The 16900-nt window shown below is 41.0% G+C and overlaps 2 protein-coding genes across 3 annotated transcripts; both read right to left on the bottom strand.

The window, feature by feature from the left end:
- Positions 1 to 787: 787 nt before the first annotated feature.
- On the bottom strand, positions 788 to 5167 carry DNAL4 (dynein axonemal light chain 4). Its single transcript, XM_032972315.2, has 3 exons — positions 5038 to 5167; positions 3145 to 3228; positions 788 to 2662 (listed from the first exon to the last, which is right to left on the bottom strand). Exons 1-3 carry the CDS (start codon positions 5107 to 5109, stop codon positions 2498 to 2500), a joined length of 321 nt encoding a protein of 106 aa, XP_032828206.1. The 5' UTR covers positions 5110 to 5167; the 3' UTR covers positions 788 to 2497.
- Positions 5168 to 6224: 1057 nt separating this feature from the next.
- Positions 6225 to 16619, bottom strand: CENPO (centromere protein O). Of its 2 annotated transcripts, XM_032972293.2 has the most exons (8): positions 15618 to 16619; positions 14799 to 14869; positions 14459 to 14628; positions 11453 to 11582; positions 10679 to 10944; positions 9147 to 9318; positions 8686 to 8783; positions 6225 to 7399 (listed from the first exon to the last, which is right to left on the bottom strand). In XM_032972293.2, the coding sequence occupies exons 3-7, from the start codon at positions 14621 to 14623 to the stop codon at positions 8686 to 8688; spliced, it is 831 nt and encodes a 276-aa protein (XP_032828184.1). In that variant the 5' UTR covers positions 14624 to 14628; positions 14799 to 14869; positions 15618 to 16619; the 3' UTR covers positions 6225 to 7399. The 2 variants fall into 2 exon arrangements, with proteins under 2 accessions (XP_032828184.1, XP_032828175.1); XM_032972284.2 differs by lacking the exon at positions 14799 to 14869.
- Positions 16620 to 16900: the final 281 nt, after the last annotated feature.

Genomic DNA, 16900 nt, shown 5'->3' with positions numbered 1-16900 from the left:
TGGCCATTGACCGAGCAACCCAACGTTCCTACCAGCTCCCTCCGCAGGAATGTGTTTTGTAGATGCCGGGATATTGTATGTCAGGAATCTTGTCCTTCACGAAATGGGATCAGATCACGAATTTTATGTACTGTGTTAAATCGGACCTGGATCTTGTGTTTGTTCATGATTTTGGAAATATTTGTGGTTACCCCTGCTATGTATAGCAAGGTGATGGTTTTGATTGGACCCTCAGATGGCTCCTTTCTCACGGTTGGGGTGATGGCTTTGTGGATTGCGTAGTCAGAGTATCCATTCGCTTTGAGAGCGTAGATCGACGCGGGAACAAAGAAGTACGGTACAGGGAGAAAATTCATTTTGCTGCATTGTCTTCTATTGCCCACCACCTACACAATCAAGGGAGCATAACAGGCATGCCATGGTGTATTTTATGCTTCCGAGAGTATAAAATTCCTACAACCCTGATACTTGGGTAAGGTCACACCTGCCGCAAAGGTTATTCCATTTAATATTGTGAGAGGAAGCCACAAAGAACCACCACTTCCCATATGGAAACAATTAAGAGTTGATCTCTGGAAGATAATGTGTATTTAATAATAACTTGCAGACCTTAACAGTTCATCTGGAAAATGTTCTAAATTAACTGATGTAATGACTATATTTACAAGCAACACTATTCCCGCATTTTTTTCCAAACTATTTATTCATGGTAAATGTATATAAAGGAACGAAAAGTCATTTCAAGCGTAAACACGAGGCATTGTCACACGATGAATGCGATATCAGGTAGTTTGAACATGATTAATCCATCAATTGTATTGCATTTTGAACAAAAATTTGATCACATTAGTGTAGATTACTTGACATTTTACCACTCAAATCACAACAGCTATTACATTTACAATAAAGTGTGCTTATTTTAAAGTTTCAAACGCAGTAAATTACAATGTTTTCAAGAATGTAGTTAAACACGTTTTAGGGCCACTTCATATGAATTCAGACATCACGTGATGTTTTTGACCACACGTTTCAAACCCACAGAAGTTAATTAGTGCTTCTGACAGGGATTCAATCTCTCCATGATTCTAGGAATTGTTAAGATTCGTAACTATAAACTCCATTCTTTTATCCTTGGCATGCACGCATAATCTTTAGTGGTACGAATGCATTAAACAGTGGTATAAAAGCGATATTCATGATAGGGAAAAAGTCGATTCTTACACGTGCAATTCCATACACATAGTGAGCGTGAGAATCTGTTTTAAACGATCATCATATCCTCATTTCCTACCGCCTATAAGAGACAACTATTTTATAGCACTTGAGCATGATCCGTTAGATGCAGGTCGGCTCACATGTCGTGGAATTACAGACAACCGATGATTAGTTAATATCCAACAAGTATTCAAAGTACTTGCTTTAAAATTGCAGTTATTAAATACAATACCCAAGTTGGTGTTAAAACAGTTAATAATATTCTGATGCAATCTGTTTCATGGCAGGTGCATGTAATACATCTCAAGCACTCTCTTGTGATTATTGACTGGGGTAGTGCAACTCATACTCTACTGGATTTTAGTACAACAAAGTAAATTTTCACAAGTTTACGCTTGGTTGCTGGGTTGTTTAAGATCACTTCCTTTGCCTTTTATGGGAAGCATACCAAGTAAATATATAACTGAAAATATAGTTATGGGAATAAAAAACAATCTCAAGCCTACTTCCACTTTGACACGTGCAGCGCAAAAACACACTTCACTGTTGTAAAACGTGCATGGGTTGGAGAAGCCGAGGTGGGATATATAAGGTCAGCAGCCAAGTGAATCTGGTGGAACAGGCTATGAGGGTAAGTGGAAAAATGAGGCGAGTGGCAGAGTTAAGGAAGGAGATGGGGCAGCCAGGGTAGAGACAGGGGAGTGCCAGTGAAGGCTGGGGGAGCAAGTGGGTGAGAGGGGGGGGGTCACTACGGGAATAGAGAAGTGGTTGATGAGATGAAGAAGTCACCTGACTTCCCAGTTTGGGTGAGAACATAACCTGAGACGTAGGAAGGGGAAACGCTCGAGAACATTTCAACAGTTTTGCTGTTTAACAACATTTGGGACGTGTCGTTAAATCACACTTTAAAATCCAATGTAAATAGTTTAAGTATTCTGAAATAACATCGGTGAATCTGCAAATGGCACTGTACAATGTATTGGAATATTTCAATGAGCATTAACACCATGGTGCAATTAAGTTGGAAGATACAGGGTCCCAAGTATGAAGGAATGTAATATACAGAACCTCAAATAGTTTAACGTAAAAAAATCTTCATGATTCACATATGAAATAGAATTAAAAAAACACACATACACATCAGCCTACATTTTATATGCAAGTTTTAAAAAAAAACACTCTCGGTATGCCAGTTGGTTACGACTACCAGAGCTGAGTGCAAATCAGTGTGCATCTGTGTGTAAGAAAGTCGTGCCAAGGATGACGCGAAGTGAGGAGTAGCTTAGGAACACTTCCAGACACAAACTGCCATACTGCCTCCGAAGAACATATACAAAATGTTCTTGGTCTCGTGAGTGATCTCAAAGCCGAACCCCTCGCCCACCACGGCATGCCAGGAGGATCCAAACTTCTTGTCCATTGACTCCTTGATCATCTTGGCTGCAAGCTGTCACACAGGTTGGACATCCGTCGACTCCACACATACAAACGATGTTTCCCGCCACTCCAAGTATGCTTGCCTTACAAGTTCCATCTTGGATTGGTTCAAACATTTTTCAGCTAAACGTTTACAAAACTGAAAACTCCAATTCAAGCACACATCAATTAGATGTTTGATGTTGACTAGTCAACGCCTAGATGCCACTACACCGAACTGATGCCTTTTCTCCTATATCTTGCAGCTGTTGCAAAATAAAAACCCATCCACAAAGGTATATGCTTATGATATCTAACTATCTGGCTTTAGGTTTTACCCATCAAGTTGCCAACTTCTGGGTGCTACTCCAATGTCTGTCGCTACATTTTCATCGACATCCTAAAAATTACAAATTTTCTTTTCATGGCTGTCGACAACACTTTCTGACCACGTCCTTCAAAAACTTAAAAATTGCTTGCCTAGCATCTTCAACATACATGAAAAGCACGTACCTCATTGTTGGTGCCATATTTCTCACATGCTGTGACACACAGTTCCATTGTCTCTGTCCTCATTTCTTCTGGCATGTCTGTGTGCTGGGGCACATGCACACAAGAGAAAAAGTACCGGCATTCATACTGAAATACTGAATACCTAATTAGGTATCAGGCCAGATCAAAATTCGATGCTGAATAATAAAGTGGTTTCGTATCACAAATGATTCAATTCCTTTGTCATTGAATTACTGGGTGAAGGCCTCCCCCACACTGTGCCAGTCATGTGGGTTGTTTACCCATACTTCACCACCCTGTTCAGTGCGGGTTTGTAAAGGGCCGGGGCGTAAATGTTGGAACATAGTACACTTTATTTAACAGCAATGCCCCCTGCTGACAACATATCCTCGTGGATGTGCATACGCAGGAATGGTTTAATACATGTACTGTAATACATTGCATACTGTATATAATGTATACTGCATTCACACGACATTTACTGTGCCCCGTGACTACGTGTACATCACACATTTTCCAACGTTTTAAGTCCAGCGTCATCCCTCTGTAAACGGGCGGCTCCCATCTCCGTCAGCAACTTTGAGTCAGGGGTAAAAAACTAACAAAATATCCACATTAGCATGGCCGGGCTAAGTGAGTATTTCTAATGGAACGACTGTTAAACTCAACACCAAGTGATTACTCGTTTTCATCGAGTCGGGACGGACGATATTCCTGAACCTTCCGAATGACTTTTCATCACAGCGCCCTTAAGCGGGAGGGGGTGTTTATGAGATAAATTTATTTATTAATTAGATATCGTACCACGGAAGAACTTGTAATAAAACTGTTAAGGTATTTGATAGTTGTCTTTTGTAAATTGGTGAAGTATAAGTAATATTTTGTACAACACGCGTGAAATGTTAGGAATTACATTTTATATTGAGCGTTTATTTAGTAGTAATTTATTCATGACGTGTGCAACTTGTTTCGTGTTCATTTAGTAAACAGTTAAGACAATAATTATTAAGTGTAAGTAATAGTAGTAAAGAGTTCTTGCATACCGAGTAGTCAATTGTTACGACGCCGGTGATTCAATTGTAAAATAACCCACTTCTGGCCTTAGCTGTTTGTTAGCCAGCATTTTGTGTTTAATCTAACTGTGGATGGCTTTCAAACTTCTGGGTCTCATCATTGACCTGGCGTAGGCTACACAAACACTGTTTACAATGTTACTGGTGGCAGCACTCTGTATTCTTATCAACCCTGTTAATGTAAAGCACAATACGCTATGACAACCTATTTAGTTGGAACATTTCTAATTTCCTTGGGATGTATTTATTTAATCGTAGAGTGTTTGGCAGTCCAGTCATGTTTATTTGTTCAGTAATTTCAGTGTTTAGGCGTGCATTATTTAGCAGTTAATCATTTAATAGAAAAGTGTCTCTTGCTTATTTATCAGTCGCGCGTTACTTATCAGTAATCTATACGGGCAATTTAGAAGTGTTTAGCAGCAATTCGTTTATTCAGCAGCTGTTCAGTCGCAGCGTTCATTGAACGTATCATTTAGCAGCGGCTTGTTTATTCATCATTCAGCTCCATTATTATCGGCAGTTAGTTTATTTGTCGCTAATTCATTACTCAAATTAAGTAAATCTCCCTCCCGGTCTCTTGCCCCGCGGGCGCGGAGGGGGTGAGGGGGAGAGTGGCGCCCCCCACCCCACCCCTCTTCCTCTCGGCTCGCCAGCTCAGGAAACAAGGAGGCTCCTCGCCCGCCGCGAAGGCCGCGATCACCTCCGCATGGCGCGGGCGTCGCTGCTTCTCTCTTCCATTACAATCGCTGGGCTGCAACTTCAATCCCCCCCCCGCCCTCCTCCTCCTTCACGGAGGTCGCGCGTCGATGAGGTGGTCTACCCTGAGCAGAGGGAAGCTGTGCAGGCGCTTGTAGTCGGCCTCGTCGCGTCGGCTGTCGGCAACCTCCGCCATGGTCGCGTTGCCATGGAGACCGCGTCCCCCCGCGGGGAGGGAGGCGGGGGGAGTCAAGGGTCACCCTTGCGCAGACTCCCGAATATTTAAACCGGAGGGGAAATCCGATGCGCTATAAAGCTCTTTTTCACAGAAAACCTATTTATATCGGAGGAAATTCAATTAGATAAAAAGCTCTTTTTCACATAAAATCTATTTATATCGGAGGGAATTCAATTAGATAAAAAGCTCTTTTTCACAGAAAACCTATTTATATCGGAGGAAATTGAATTAGCTATGAAGCTCTTTTTCACAGAAAACCTATTTATCTTCTTTGGTTCTTTCGGTAAAGTCACGTAGAATGAGAATAAAATAATAAATTTATAAAAAAAAATAACACAATAATATTCTCACGTTTCGGCCACAACACAAGCGGCCGAAACGTCGTGAGAATATTATTGTTATTTTATTTTATCAATGTATTATTTTATTCTCATTCTACGTGACTTTACCAAAAGAACCCAAGATGAATCCTTGCAGTCACGAAAGCTTTAAATCGAAATTTAAACCTATTTATATCGGAGGAAATTCAATTAGCTATAAAGCTCTTTTTCACAGAATCAAAATATTTATACCGGAGGGAAATCCGATGAGCTGTAAAGCTCTTTTTTTACAATCAGAATATTGTTATACCGGAGGGGAAATCCGATGAGCTGAAAAGCTCTTTTTTGCCAAAAAAATATATCGGCGGAAATCCAATGAGCTATAAAGCTTTTTCACAGAATCGGAAAATGTATATATCGGAGAATATGACGCACGATAAAGCTCGTTTTCAGAGAATCAGAAAATGTATTTATCCCGGAAGAAATCCAATGAGCGATAAAGATTTTTCACAGAATCAGAATATTTTTCTACTGGAGGAAATCCGATTAGCTATGAAGGTCTTTTTTTCAAAGATGTCCCGCAGGGTCAGGTCAGATGTTCAGAGTATTACTAACAAGTATTACCTATAGATTACAAATAACATTTTAATATTGGGATATTTAAAAGCCCAACAGGCTAACCTTGGTTGACTTTGGATAATAAATAATATACTAAGGCTACTGGTAATTTAAAAATGAAAACACAGAATAAAGTTATGTTTGCCAGTTTATTTCTTGACAAAACAGGACTAGCGTACATGCTAAAATATTTGAAAGCGTAAATATAAAACAAATTTTTAATCTAGCATATATACAAAGCCATGTATAGTCAATAAACAGCTGATATATCTTTACGGAAGTCATATAAAACTATTTTATGAATTTCTCCAAGATCGAGGTCACGACAGCCATTGGTGCTGCCATACCGTGCCACTGTCCTTCCTTCTGCTGCATGGCTCAGCTGCTGCAGTCAACATCCTCAACACTTCCAAGTAGCAGACCGTATCTTGTAACTCAATTCGTAATATTTCATTCTTGCCCGTTACATAGGCAAGAAGCTATTTTTCGAGTTCGAAATATTGTATTTTTTTGTATTTATCAACTACTGTATTTAATGTCATGCTTGACATTAATGCTTGACATTAAATACATTAAAAGGATAACGTGGAAAGCGGCATTGTTAAATATACACGTCATCAAGTTTTGCGTGCTTCCTTGTCCTCTATGGATCAGCAACTTCAACGCCGACGGCATCTGAGGGCAGCTTAATTTCTTCGTCACCAAATCTCTTCACAAACTCTTGGGGGGGGAGTCTTGGTGGGATGACTTCATATAACCAAAGACAACGTTTTCTACCTGTATGACAAGCACTCAACCAATACCATTTTGGGCATGTGGCTAGGTTCTCTGTACTTGATCATGTTGTTCCCGATTCTGGATGCCAGGGTGTCCCTGATGGGTGTAGAAGGCCATGTGCTCTTGGCTGCAAAAAAATGTACAGCTATTCTTGAGTTTGGAATGGAAAGGAGCTTTCTTTCAGGATTGCCAAAGACATATTAGATTGGCAGTCTCAAGGTAGATGCTAGGAACATTTTCCTACACGTGATTTAACTAAAAACTAGAGAATAAAATTGCATATATACAAGGAATTTATTAAAAATGACTTTTCTTTACCAATGTTGCCAACTCTCATAACTATCAATTAGTGTACGACTGCAGCTAAACATTTCGTGAAGAGGACTGCTAATTTTAATCCAAATGGTCCTGATTCTCTGAATTGCATAATACCATCTGGTCCAGCTCTTTGTTAAATACTGCAAAGGGCAATGGTTACTTCTTTAAACGTAACTAGAATTATTTGAGTCCCAGGATGACTTTTTGCAAGAAATCTGCAAAACAAAAGGAAAAAATATATGAGAGTGGACATGTCTCAATCATGGAATTATATATCATTCTTATATTCAAAAGTAACTAAAAGAAAAAATGCTTGAATTACATTGTTAGACGATTATTAAACGTATTAACATTTTTTATAACGATCATTGGAAACATAATGGAACATTTAGTAGCCAAATTTGTACTTATAACATTCGTGACTGCAGGAATTCCTATTCTTGGTTCTTTCGGTAAAGTCACATAGATAGAAAACAAAAAACTAAATTAAAAGGTCTTCATCAGGTGGATGAAGACTGCTTGTGTTGCGATTGAAACGTCGTGGGTTTTTTGCTTTAAATGTTTATTTTCTATCTACGTGACTTTACCGAAAGAGCCAAGAATATTTAGTAGCCAACAAACCACCTGAGCAAGCACGGTTTAAAAAAGTTATCTAACACTGACCACATACAAACTATTAAGAGGATTCTGGAAAAGACGAATTAATATCAAATGCCATTATGCCTTGGTTTTGTAGAACATGAACAGGGAGTCATCTAAGCTCGAATAATCCAAGGTTAAAATAATTTTTTTAAATGCATTTACAAAAATAAAACAGCTACACTGAAGCCGCATGAAGAAATATCCAACATATAAAGTATAAGGGTAGTTGACAGAGAAATTAATAAAGGCGTCTGTAAGATTAACAAAACAAGACATATACCAGTTGATAAATATATCGTTGGAGAGATATAACTATACTCTTTGGTTCTTTCGGTAAAGTCACGTAGGTATAAAATCAAATCAAATAAATCACGACGTTTCGGGCACAACACAAGCATCCATCATCAGGTGGGACTTTACCAAAAGAGCCAAAGAGTATGGATTCCTGCAGTCACAAAAGCTTCAAATCAAGAGATATATAACTGTGAAACACAGCAGTGTGTGCATACAGAGGGCAGTTATTGAAGGTGGACTGGGATGAAAATGATGAAAACAAACAGGTGAGAGTGGTTTTGAAAAATTTAACTCGGTAATGAAAAATTACCGGACGCCGAGCTGAATCACAGTGGCAACCAAAGGAGGAAGCACGTTGAAAAGGATGTTCACTGCGAAGATAGAGTAATGAAATCTGCTAAATGAACTTTTATTGAAAAACCATGAAAAATTGAGACTTGGGAAGGTCTTCACCAAGTAGTGGATAGATCATGGATGGTGGCTGCAACAACAAGGACTTTTCAAATCTCCACTTTATTTAATATATTGAGTTTCAAAATATTTTAAGCACACTCAAGTGTCATACCTATATATTGTCAAAAGCCTCAAAAAGAAGTTTTGACTTAAACTCTTGCTCTTGTTTCTCCAGAATCATTTCAAGGTTTGAGGAGATATCTTGCACCCCTGGAAATATAAAAAAGATCACCTTTTAAACCAAACTCCAATATAGTATTAGTGTACATCATGACTTCTGTTATAGTTCATTCAATACAATATTTGTACGATTCAAAATTTAAACATTTTCAAAACTATAATACAGGATTTTTTTTTACAAGTGAATAGACAGTAAATGAAACATCTAAATAAATCCATAATTCATTCAAATTAAATTAGCAACATTTACTTGTCTGCTTACTTGTGTGTGCGCAACTGAGCTGTAAATGCTGCCCGATGAAAACATGACAGAACCAATTATATTTTTTAAATCCTTGCAACCCATGTGTTGAATAAAGATGTAATGTTTGATTGAAAAATCTCCAACTGTACCTTTCAATGAGAGAGTGACGGTGCCAGGTAGCACTCTCAACAAGCTGGAGTACTCCAGACGGGCTGCTACCACACAGTTTTGCTCTTCAAATGTGAGCCGATACTTAAAGTGCATGGTGGTGATTGCAGCGTTGCGGGAAAAGCTGCCCACCAGCATATCCGAGAACTTGCTCTAAACAAAAGAAAACGACGATCAAACTGCACACTATGGCAATTCCTCGCCAACCGAGGGGGGTTTACATTCCTGAAAACCGCCGTTGGTTTTGCAAAACCGCGTTCAGCCTTATGGGAAATAGGGGGTTAGGGCAACCGTGGCCGTGGTTACACTCGTCAAAGCCGAACAAAGTTGCCCGTTTCTTCAATAAACAAAAAATAAATACACACCATAATAAAAAAAAGCAATAAATGTTCAAATAACAAAATACAAAAAAATTAAGTAATGTTATTTAACGTTAATACTGAGGCTTGAAGTTCATGGTAATAATGAACGTTGATAAGGATGATGGGGAGGTGGTTGTTAGAAGTGTAGTGATCAGCGGCGATGCCTTATGGAGATGGTTGGGGCTTGGGTACTTTGTGTGGGACTGGAGGGGCAAGTCGGTTTGTTGGTGTGTGGACACACACTCGGGATGATTGCTTGGGCGGTGTGGCAACTCCCCATGGAGTGAGGAAATTGGGGAACAGCTGTATTTAATAATGGTATAATGAAGGGAGAGCGCTCCACCTACATAATGGGGGGGAGCTCTTGGAGGATGGGTGAGCAGGTGCCTTGGCCGTGGCTGGGTAGCTCTACTATATTAAATCTGTTTTTATGATTACTTTTTATGTTATTTTAAATAAACAATATCTGATGGATACCGAACCTCCTTTGGCCGCTCCAATGAACTCTGAGACTCGCCTAATTGGTTGCACAATTAGAGGCCATAATTAAGGGCAAAATTATTGCAAATAAACAATAATTAAATGTAAATAAACATGGAATAATGCGTAGCATATGTGGACGCACATAACCATATTGGTGGTTAGAGAGCAGTGGTGGGAGCTGGAGATGTGTATCCGCTAAACTGCGAATACACGAAACTCCATACTACGGTTAAAAAATTGGTATGCCAAAATAAACCTGTGGATACATAAATACCGCGGATTTCTGTATATGAAAATTAATATTTCAATTGGTAATATAAAAATGACCAATATATTACCGATGTAAATACAAAATTGCAAAATTAAGTCATAAGGCCATGTGCCCAATAAACTACAACAGCAATGATCAAATAAAAATTAAGTCGTAAACATTTCAACCAGAGGGATGGCAGGTTGAGCCCACCCAACTGGGATTTGACACATCAGCTTTTATCAAATAAAAAGTCCCGTCTCGTCTTTAAATGAGCATGCAGCAGTATCAATATGCATCCAGTCAGTAGTCAAGTTACAAAGCCAGGCTATCTATACCAAATTAGTATGAAATAAAATAAATCCATTGCAATTTCAATCCTCTTCGTTCATTGTCTCGTGTGTGACATGCGCATCACCTTGGTGCGTTCGACTTGCTCTCTGCGCGCAACAAAAGCATTGAGGTAATCGCCGAGGACCCAAATGAAATGCTGTAGGTTCTTGGCCAGGTGCTTCTCTGTCAGCTCCTTGAGCGGCACAAACTGCGGGAAGGAGTGTCGGAGCAGAAGCGGAGGATCTTGCTTTTTCACCTCCACAATGTAGCTCTCGTAGTACTCGTCCCCAAATGCCGTTCCCAGCGTGAAAATCACCGTACCCTTTTCCCATATCGGCTGTGCAGTAATGCCTGGCAGACGAGGCATGAAATACATTCAAACTTGTGAGGACAAATGCTGTACCAACAACAACAAAACCAACTGTCAGCATGTGGTTTATGGAGCTCAGAATGCACTGTTCAAATTGCCGTGGGACTCACCATGACAGACACTGAATGACCACATTACTTTGTACTCATTAAAAGCTCATAAACACATTTAAAGGGTATACTAACCAACCATATAGTAGAGTATTTACAGTGTTGATTAACATGGACATTTGTCATGGTTTAGTTACTTTAAGTAGTTAAATCCTAATGGATTTGGTGACAACACCAAACCATATGGTGAAGCGGAAATTCTTCTTGAAGATGACAAGATGAAAAGCAAACTAAGTTTATATCAAAATCAGGGAGCCCGGAAATTGTTTGAGTTAATGTGTAGTGGTATCCTTTAATGCTTCCATTGATTTTTTTTGGAGTTCACAGGTGTTTGCCATGTGGTCGATGGGCTGGTCAGTATTATGGCCCCTCTGCCCACCTGCCAGACTGTAGAGATGCATCATGGATTGTAGTTTGATGGTTTTAGCCCTCAGGACGGCTTGCTTCTGCTCGGTGGTGGAATCCCGTGGTATTCTCGTTGTGGGTGACTTTACCACATCTGCCAAAATCTTCACATACACACAAGATGTCAGTACAATTTGTGGCTAAACCATGTTTCATACAAATTTTACACTAACCAAAACATTTAAAAAGCACGAGATTTGTGAATACGGATATATTTTATGGTTGTAGACGACAATACATTACTTCGGAAATGTAACAAATTCAGTGACATGAAGGTTTCCATGTCAATATATTCTGTATGTGCTTCACACATTTTTACCGAGAGTCCATATAATGTCAAAAGTCGGTTCTATTGGCATTAGCAATTTCCCATAAATAGTATCTGAATCTGGTCCAGATAACACGATATCAGTAGCAGAGGACTCATCTTACCATTTCAAATTAAACTATGAATTAAAATCCTGGTTGGAGATTAACTTTGTCCATCAATAAATTAATACTGCTCTGTGGGAACTCGAAAAGACCGTTTCCTCCACGACCATTGGATTGTGGAATTTCCTCCCTTTAGTCTTCTCCCCAGTGATAAGATATTTGGCTCAAACTTCCTCTGACTTTTTGGCGTTCTCTGGTCTGCCACTGCTGAGACTCGGCCATGAAGAAGGCTGTCTCTGGAGTAGGCCAAGCAGTTTCAAAGACAATCAGAGCATGTTTGTTTGCATGTTCACCACAAGTACGTGTGGTTAATGCAGACTTGATTCCTTTCAAAATGTATTTATTTGGTTTTCAAACATCTTAACACCTGTTTTATTACTCTTTGGTTCTCTCGGTAAAGTCACGTAGGTATAAAATAAAATAAATTAAATCACGACGTTTCGATCGCAACACAAGGGACCGTAATCAAGTGGAACAGATGCAGCAGGAGAACTGCTGACATAGGTGAAAGAGCTGCTGCAACAAGAGTTTATATCGGATTTTTGGTGGGCTCAACCCAATGGTAAGTGGGAGGAGCTAGAAAAGGAATTTGTACGTAAATGTAAATGTGAGAGATTAGCATGTCAATGTGAGAGGGTCCCCAGCCACCGGAGGTGGTGGGAATCCTGTGCCTTGGCTGCCACACAGATATTTAAGCCTGGTGATGTACTCGGAGAGTCGGAAATAACAGCTGTAACAAGCAGGTAGCATGGAAACATCACAGTCAGTTAAGACTTTACTTGGTTAATAACGTCCTTTCAATGATTGCTCAGTTTGTATCCATCTTCCCGGTTGAAGTTATGTCTATGTTTCAGATCTGCCTTGTGCTCGCGAATACGGTCCGATATATGTCGTTTCGTTTCCCCAATGTAACAATCATCACAAGTGCAACTTAGTTTGTAGACTCCAGGGTATTGCATGTCAGGAATGACATCCTTCACGGATGGGATTAGATCACGGATTTTGTGTACTGTACTGAATCGGACCTGTTTCATTGCCAGAAAGGGTAAAACCTATTCTTATTTTTTATCTTTCCGACCTATACTCTTTGATTTTTTCGGTAAAGTCACGTAGGTAAAATAAAAATAAAATAAAACATCTAAATTAAATCACGACGTTTCGGAGGCAACACAAAAAGCTTCCGTCTTCAGGTGGAACAGTCACAGCAGAATAGCTGTATCAAGTGGAGCTCTGAGACAACCGATATTATATACAGGTTAAGGGGGGGGGAGGAGCCAGAAAGGGACGTGGGTGGGGGGGAGGGCTGAGCTAAGCCGCCTTTTGTTATGCTGCAGGGGGTTCGGGGGAAGAGATGCACAAGTACACACAACCCACTGAAAGCAATGGAAATGGCTGTACAATTATAAGGCAGCTAAAGTTTGACTTGGTTTATAACACCTTTCCAATGGTTGATGCTGCTGGGGGTTCGGGGGAAGAAATGCACAAGTACATACAACCCATTGAGAGCAATGGAAACGGCTGTACAATTATAAGGCAGCTAAAGTTTGACACTGAGGGTTCTTTTTAATTTCCTGATATTATGATGAACTTCTGTATGTAGCCAACCATGCTAATCGACCTCCTACGTGAATACATCTAAGAATTTCCGCCACTGCAAAAGGCCACTTTATATATATCAGCACACTCAGCATGAGAACACCCATTTCACTCATATGTTGTCATTATGCTCCTGGGGATGAATGAAGTCATTTCGCTGGAAAATGTTTTCTTTAGAACTGCTTTTCGTGTTTAGTTTGTTGTCGTTCCGCCGTACCTCCAATGAGTGTGGTTGGCTACGTGCAGTGCGAAATAAGTTCATCATAATACAATAATAAAGGATTTTGTTGGGGTGAGATCGCGTAAATATAAATCAGTCGTTAAACAAACGTACATATACATCTACTGGACATCAATAAAACTATGACCATTGGTTTAAACTACTATGACGCGTGGTTTTTCCCTCCACATTTATAAACATGCGTTTGGAATTTTTGACGGCTAGAAATTTCCACATGGCAAGCCACTTCGTTGAGCTATCATTTGTGGCCAGGTCGCTTCTGAAAATGAGCTACAGTATATTGTTCAGTGGGCCTTACCTGGTAAAATAAATAAATATACTTAGTTTCAATATTACTGGACATCTGTGACATAAGAGCTTTATAGCTCTTCTGATTCCTCCAGTATGAATACATTCTGATTCGAGTCGGCTTCCACCCTGCTGCCACTGCCCGGTGTGGACGTTACATACCTGTCAAACCCTTTTCAGTGCCTATCTTATTACAGACCAATTCAGACCTTATTGGTCTTCCCGGTGCCCTTATAAATCTCAATGTTCATCCTACAAAAATCCCCATCACAGGGGGGGAAACACACAAATCGACAAAACAAAAAGTGCCCGCATTTAATCGGCTGTAACGCCGCACGGACCTGAAAAACGCAATTTTCCCCGTACAAGATTAGACGGAGTCAACGCGTATGGAGTCAACAGGCAAAATGAACGACGTTACACCTTGCGGGGTCTGTGGGCGAGCTGCTGGCGCAGGGCATCTCTGCGCCGACGGAGGCGAAGGACTTCGGCGTACGCGTCCCGCAGATCGTCATCCTTCCTCTGCGCTGACAGCTGCAGCCGTGCCAGCTCAACGGCCCGAGCCTCCAGCGAGTCCAGCTGCTGCATGGTGCCTTTAAGGTTTACGCACCAGGTTGGAATGATATTGTTGTTATTTACATTCAAAATATATATATACATGGGGCAGATAGGGAAACCAGCAATCATATTCACAGCGGTGAAGGTGCCAACCCGCGAGGCAGTGAGAAACGAGCTAAAATAAAGGTGTTACTTTTTTGCGTACCAGGAGCTGAGGAGGGTCGTGTTGGGGTCCCAGATTAAAAGAAACTTCAACTGCAAGAAGTCTTCCCACGTCTATTGTGACAAAAAGGTTTTATTTTGTAGCTGCTCACCCGAGCTATAAATTCCTTGATAGTGCATTTTCCTTGTACTGTTCGCCTTTTAGCGTTCTCTGGTCTGACATCGGTGGTTGAGACTGGGCCCTACGGATGGCTGCTGCCTCTGGTGTAGATTCATCAGTTCCAAAGCCAATGCATGTCACGATATCACAAGAGCATGTCACGATATTATAAGAGCATGTTTGTTTGCATGTTCATAAGTACCGCGTGTGGTTAATGCAGAACTTGATTCCTTGCAAAATGTTTCTATTTGGTGTTTGAACATCTTAGCACCTCCTGTTTTATTGCCAGAAAAGGGGTAAAAACCTATTATTGTTTTCATACTTTTTATTTTGTTACTTGATAAAATTCACTGTAAAGCGACAGTCGGGGGGGATGTTTGGCCGATGATCCAGAATTATCACTCTCGTCGCTTATCGGCGGCAAGTCGCCTTCCTAATTCACAATCAGAATATTTATTTATACTGGAGGAATATGATGAGCCCCAAAAGCTATTTTTTCACATAAGTTCAGTCCGGGCAGGTTATATAACGTTACAAAACAACACGACATTAGTGATCTTACCATGGTTATATGCGGGGCCTGTTTCATTATCCGCCTACGTTATGTCGGGGACACACGGTGCGGAGATGCGCAATAAATCAATAAAAACATTTTAAAGTGCATTGATTATTGTACGAGTGAGAGAGTGATCTAATTCTTACCTCGAGTGAGAATCGAATTCGCCTCTTCCATCGCAAGCCACGGCTTCTCTCGGGGAGCTCTATTCCTTTGTAAAGTGGGGACGAGGCGAGTGGGTTGTGTTGACACACACACGGGGAGGCTGTAGATGGGTGAAGCTGGAGGTGACGATGTATACGAGGGCGAATGAATATGTATGGGGATTTAGGCTGCCGTGTTGGGCCGTAAAGATGAAGTGTGATTCTTTACGCGCTTTGAGGCTGCACGCGAGGTTGTGGATGTGCAAAGCTGCGGTTTTAGGAGGACGAGGCTGTCTGGATGGTTGGTGTTGTAAATGATAAGACTCTGACGCTGTATGGGTGTAGGTAAGGCTGTATGTGTATTGTTGAGGCTATGTAGGTGAGGTTGTGTGAGGCTGTGTGGAGGTGAGGCTGTGTGTGTGCGCGAGGCTGTGTGTGTGTGTAAGAGAGAGGCTGTGTGTGTATGAGCGAGGCTGTGTGTGTATGAGAGAGGCTGTGTGTATGAGCGAGGCTGTGTGTATGTGTATGAGAGAGGCTGTGTGTGTATGTGTATGAGAGAGGCTGTGTGTGTGTATGAGCGAGGCTGTGTGTGTATAAGCGAGGCTGTGTGTGTATGAGAGGCTGTGTGTGGATGAGCGAGGCTGTGTGTGGATGAGCGAGGCTGTGTGTGGATGAGCGAGGCTGTGTGTGGATGAGCGAGGCTGTGTGTGGATGAGCGAGGCTGTGTGTGGATGAGCGAGGCTGTGTGTGTATGAGCGAGGCTGTGTGTGTATGAGAGAGGCTGTGTGTGTATGAGCGAGGCTGTAGTCAACGCCGACTTCCGCCCTCACTTTCAAAGTGAGGCGCGAGGCGCAACGCGCGGGAAACTCGATTCCGCGGCTCCTATTGGTCGGCACGGCACACGTGGTCCCGCAGCGGCCAATCACACGCCAGGTTACGGTGACCCCCTCCCCGTTCCTAACGAATCCATCATTTTTTGGAATCGAATTAAGAGGGTAGCAAATCCTATGGAATCGCTTCGATCAAATCGGTTTCACAAAACGACATTGACATTCTTGTATCGATCCCCCCCTCCACACTCCGTTTATATTGGTATTTTTTTGCTGCGATACATTTCCACGTGGTGGTGATGATGATAAGCCACTTCGTCGGGCAATCATTTGTGATAGCCAGATCGCTTCTTCAAAATAAATTAATAGTGCGCCTTAGCTTGTGAGATATTTTGTAAGTGATTTGTTTACCTTTCCTATAATTTGCGCTCCTATCGCGTTTTTTTTGTATCGTGT

Source organism: Petromyzon marinus, chromosome 3 (assembly GCF_048934315.1).
Source record: "Petromyzon marinus isolate PM22_M1 ecotype Great Lakes invasive population chromosome 3, UKy_Petmar_22M1.pri1.0, whole genome shotgun sequence".
NCBI classification, from domain to species: domain Eukaryota; kingdom Metazoa; phylum Chordata; class Hyperoartia; order Petromyzontiformes; family Petromyzontidae; genus Petromyzon; species Petromyzon marinus.
The sequence above is the reverse complement of the archived record's forward strand: the minus strand, read 5'-3'. Positions and strand labels throughout refer to the sequence as shown.

What these genes read in the sequence shown, in the direction of transcription:
- CENPO (XM_032972284.2), bottom strand. Translation starts at nt 15,648, where the DNA reads ATGGAAGAGGCGAATTCGATTCTCACTCGAG. An exon ending in GAATTCGATTCTCACTCGAG is followed by an intron (nt 14,629 to 15,617) that starts GTAAGAATTAGA and finishes TAAACCTTAAAG; the next exon opens with GCACCATGCAGCAGCTGGAC. An exon ending in CGTCACTCTCTCATTGAAAG is followed by an intron (nt 8,784 to 9,146) that starts GTACAGTTGGAG and finishes TTATATTTCCAG; the next exon opens with GGGTGCAAGATATCTCCTCA.
- DNAL4 (XM_032972315.2), bottom strand. Translation starts at nt 5,109, where the DNA reads ATGGCGGAGGTTGCCGACAGCCGACGCGACGAGGCCGACTACAAGCGC. An exon ending in ACAGCTTCCCTCTGCTCAGG is followed by an intron (nt 3,229 to 5,037) that starts GTAGACCACCTC and finishes CATGTGCCCCAG; the next exon opens with CACACAGACATGCCAGAAGA. An exon ending in AATATGGCACCAACAATGAG is followed by an intron (nt 2,663 to 3,144) that starts GTACGTGCTTTT and finishes CCTGTGTGACAG; the next exon opens with CTTGCAGCCAAGATGATCAA.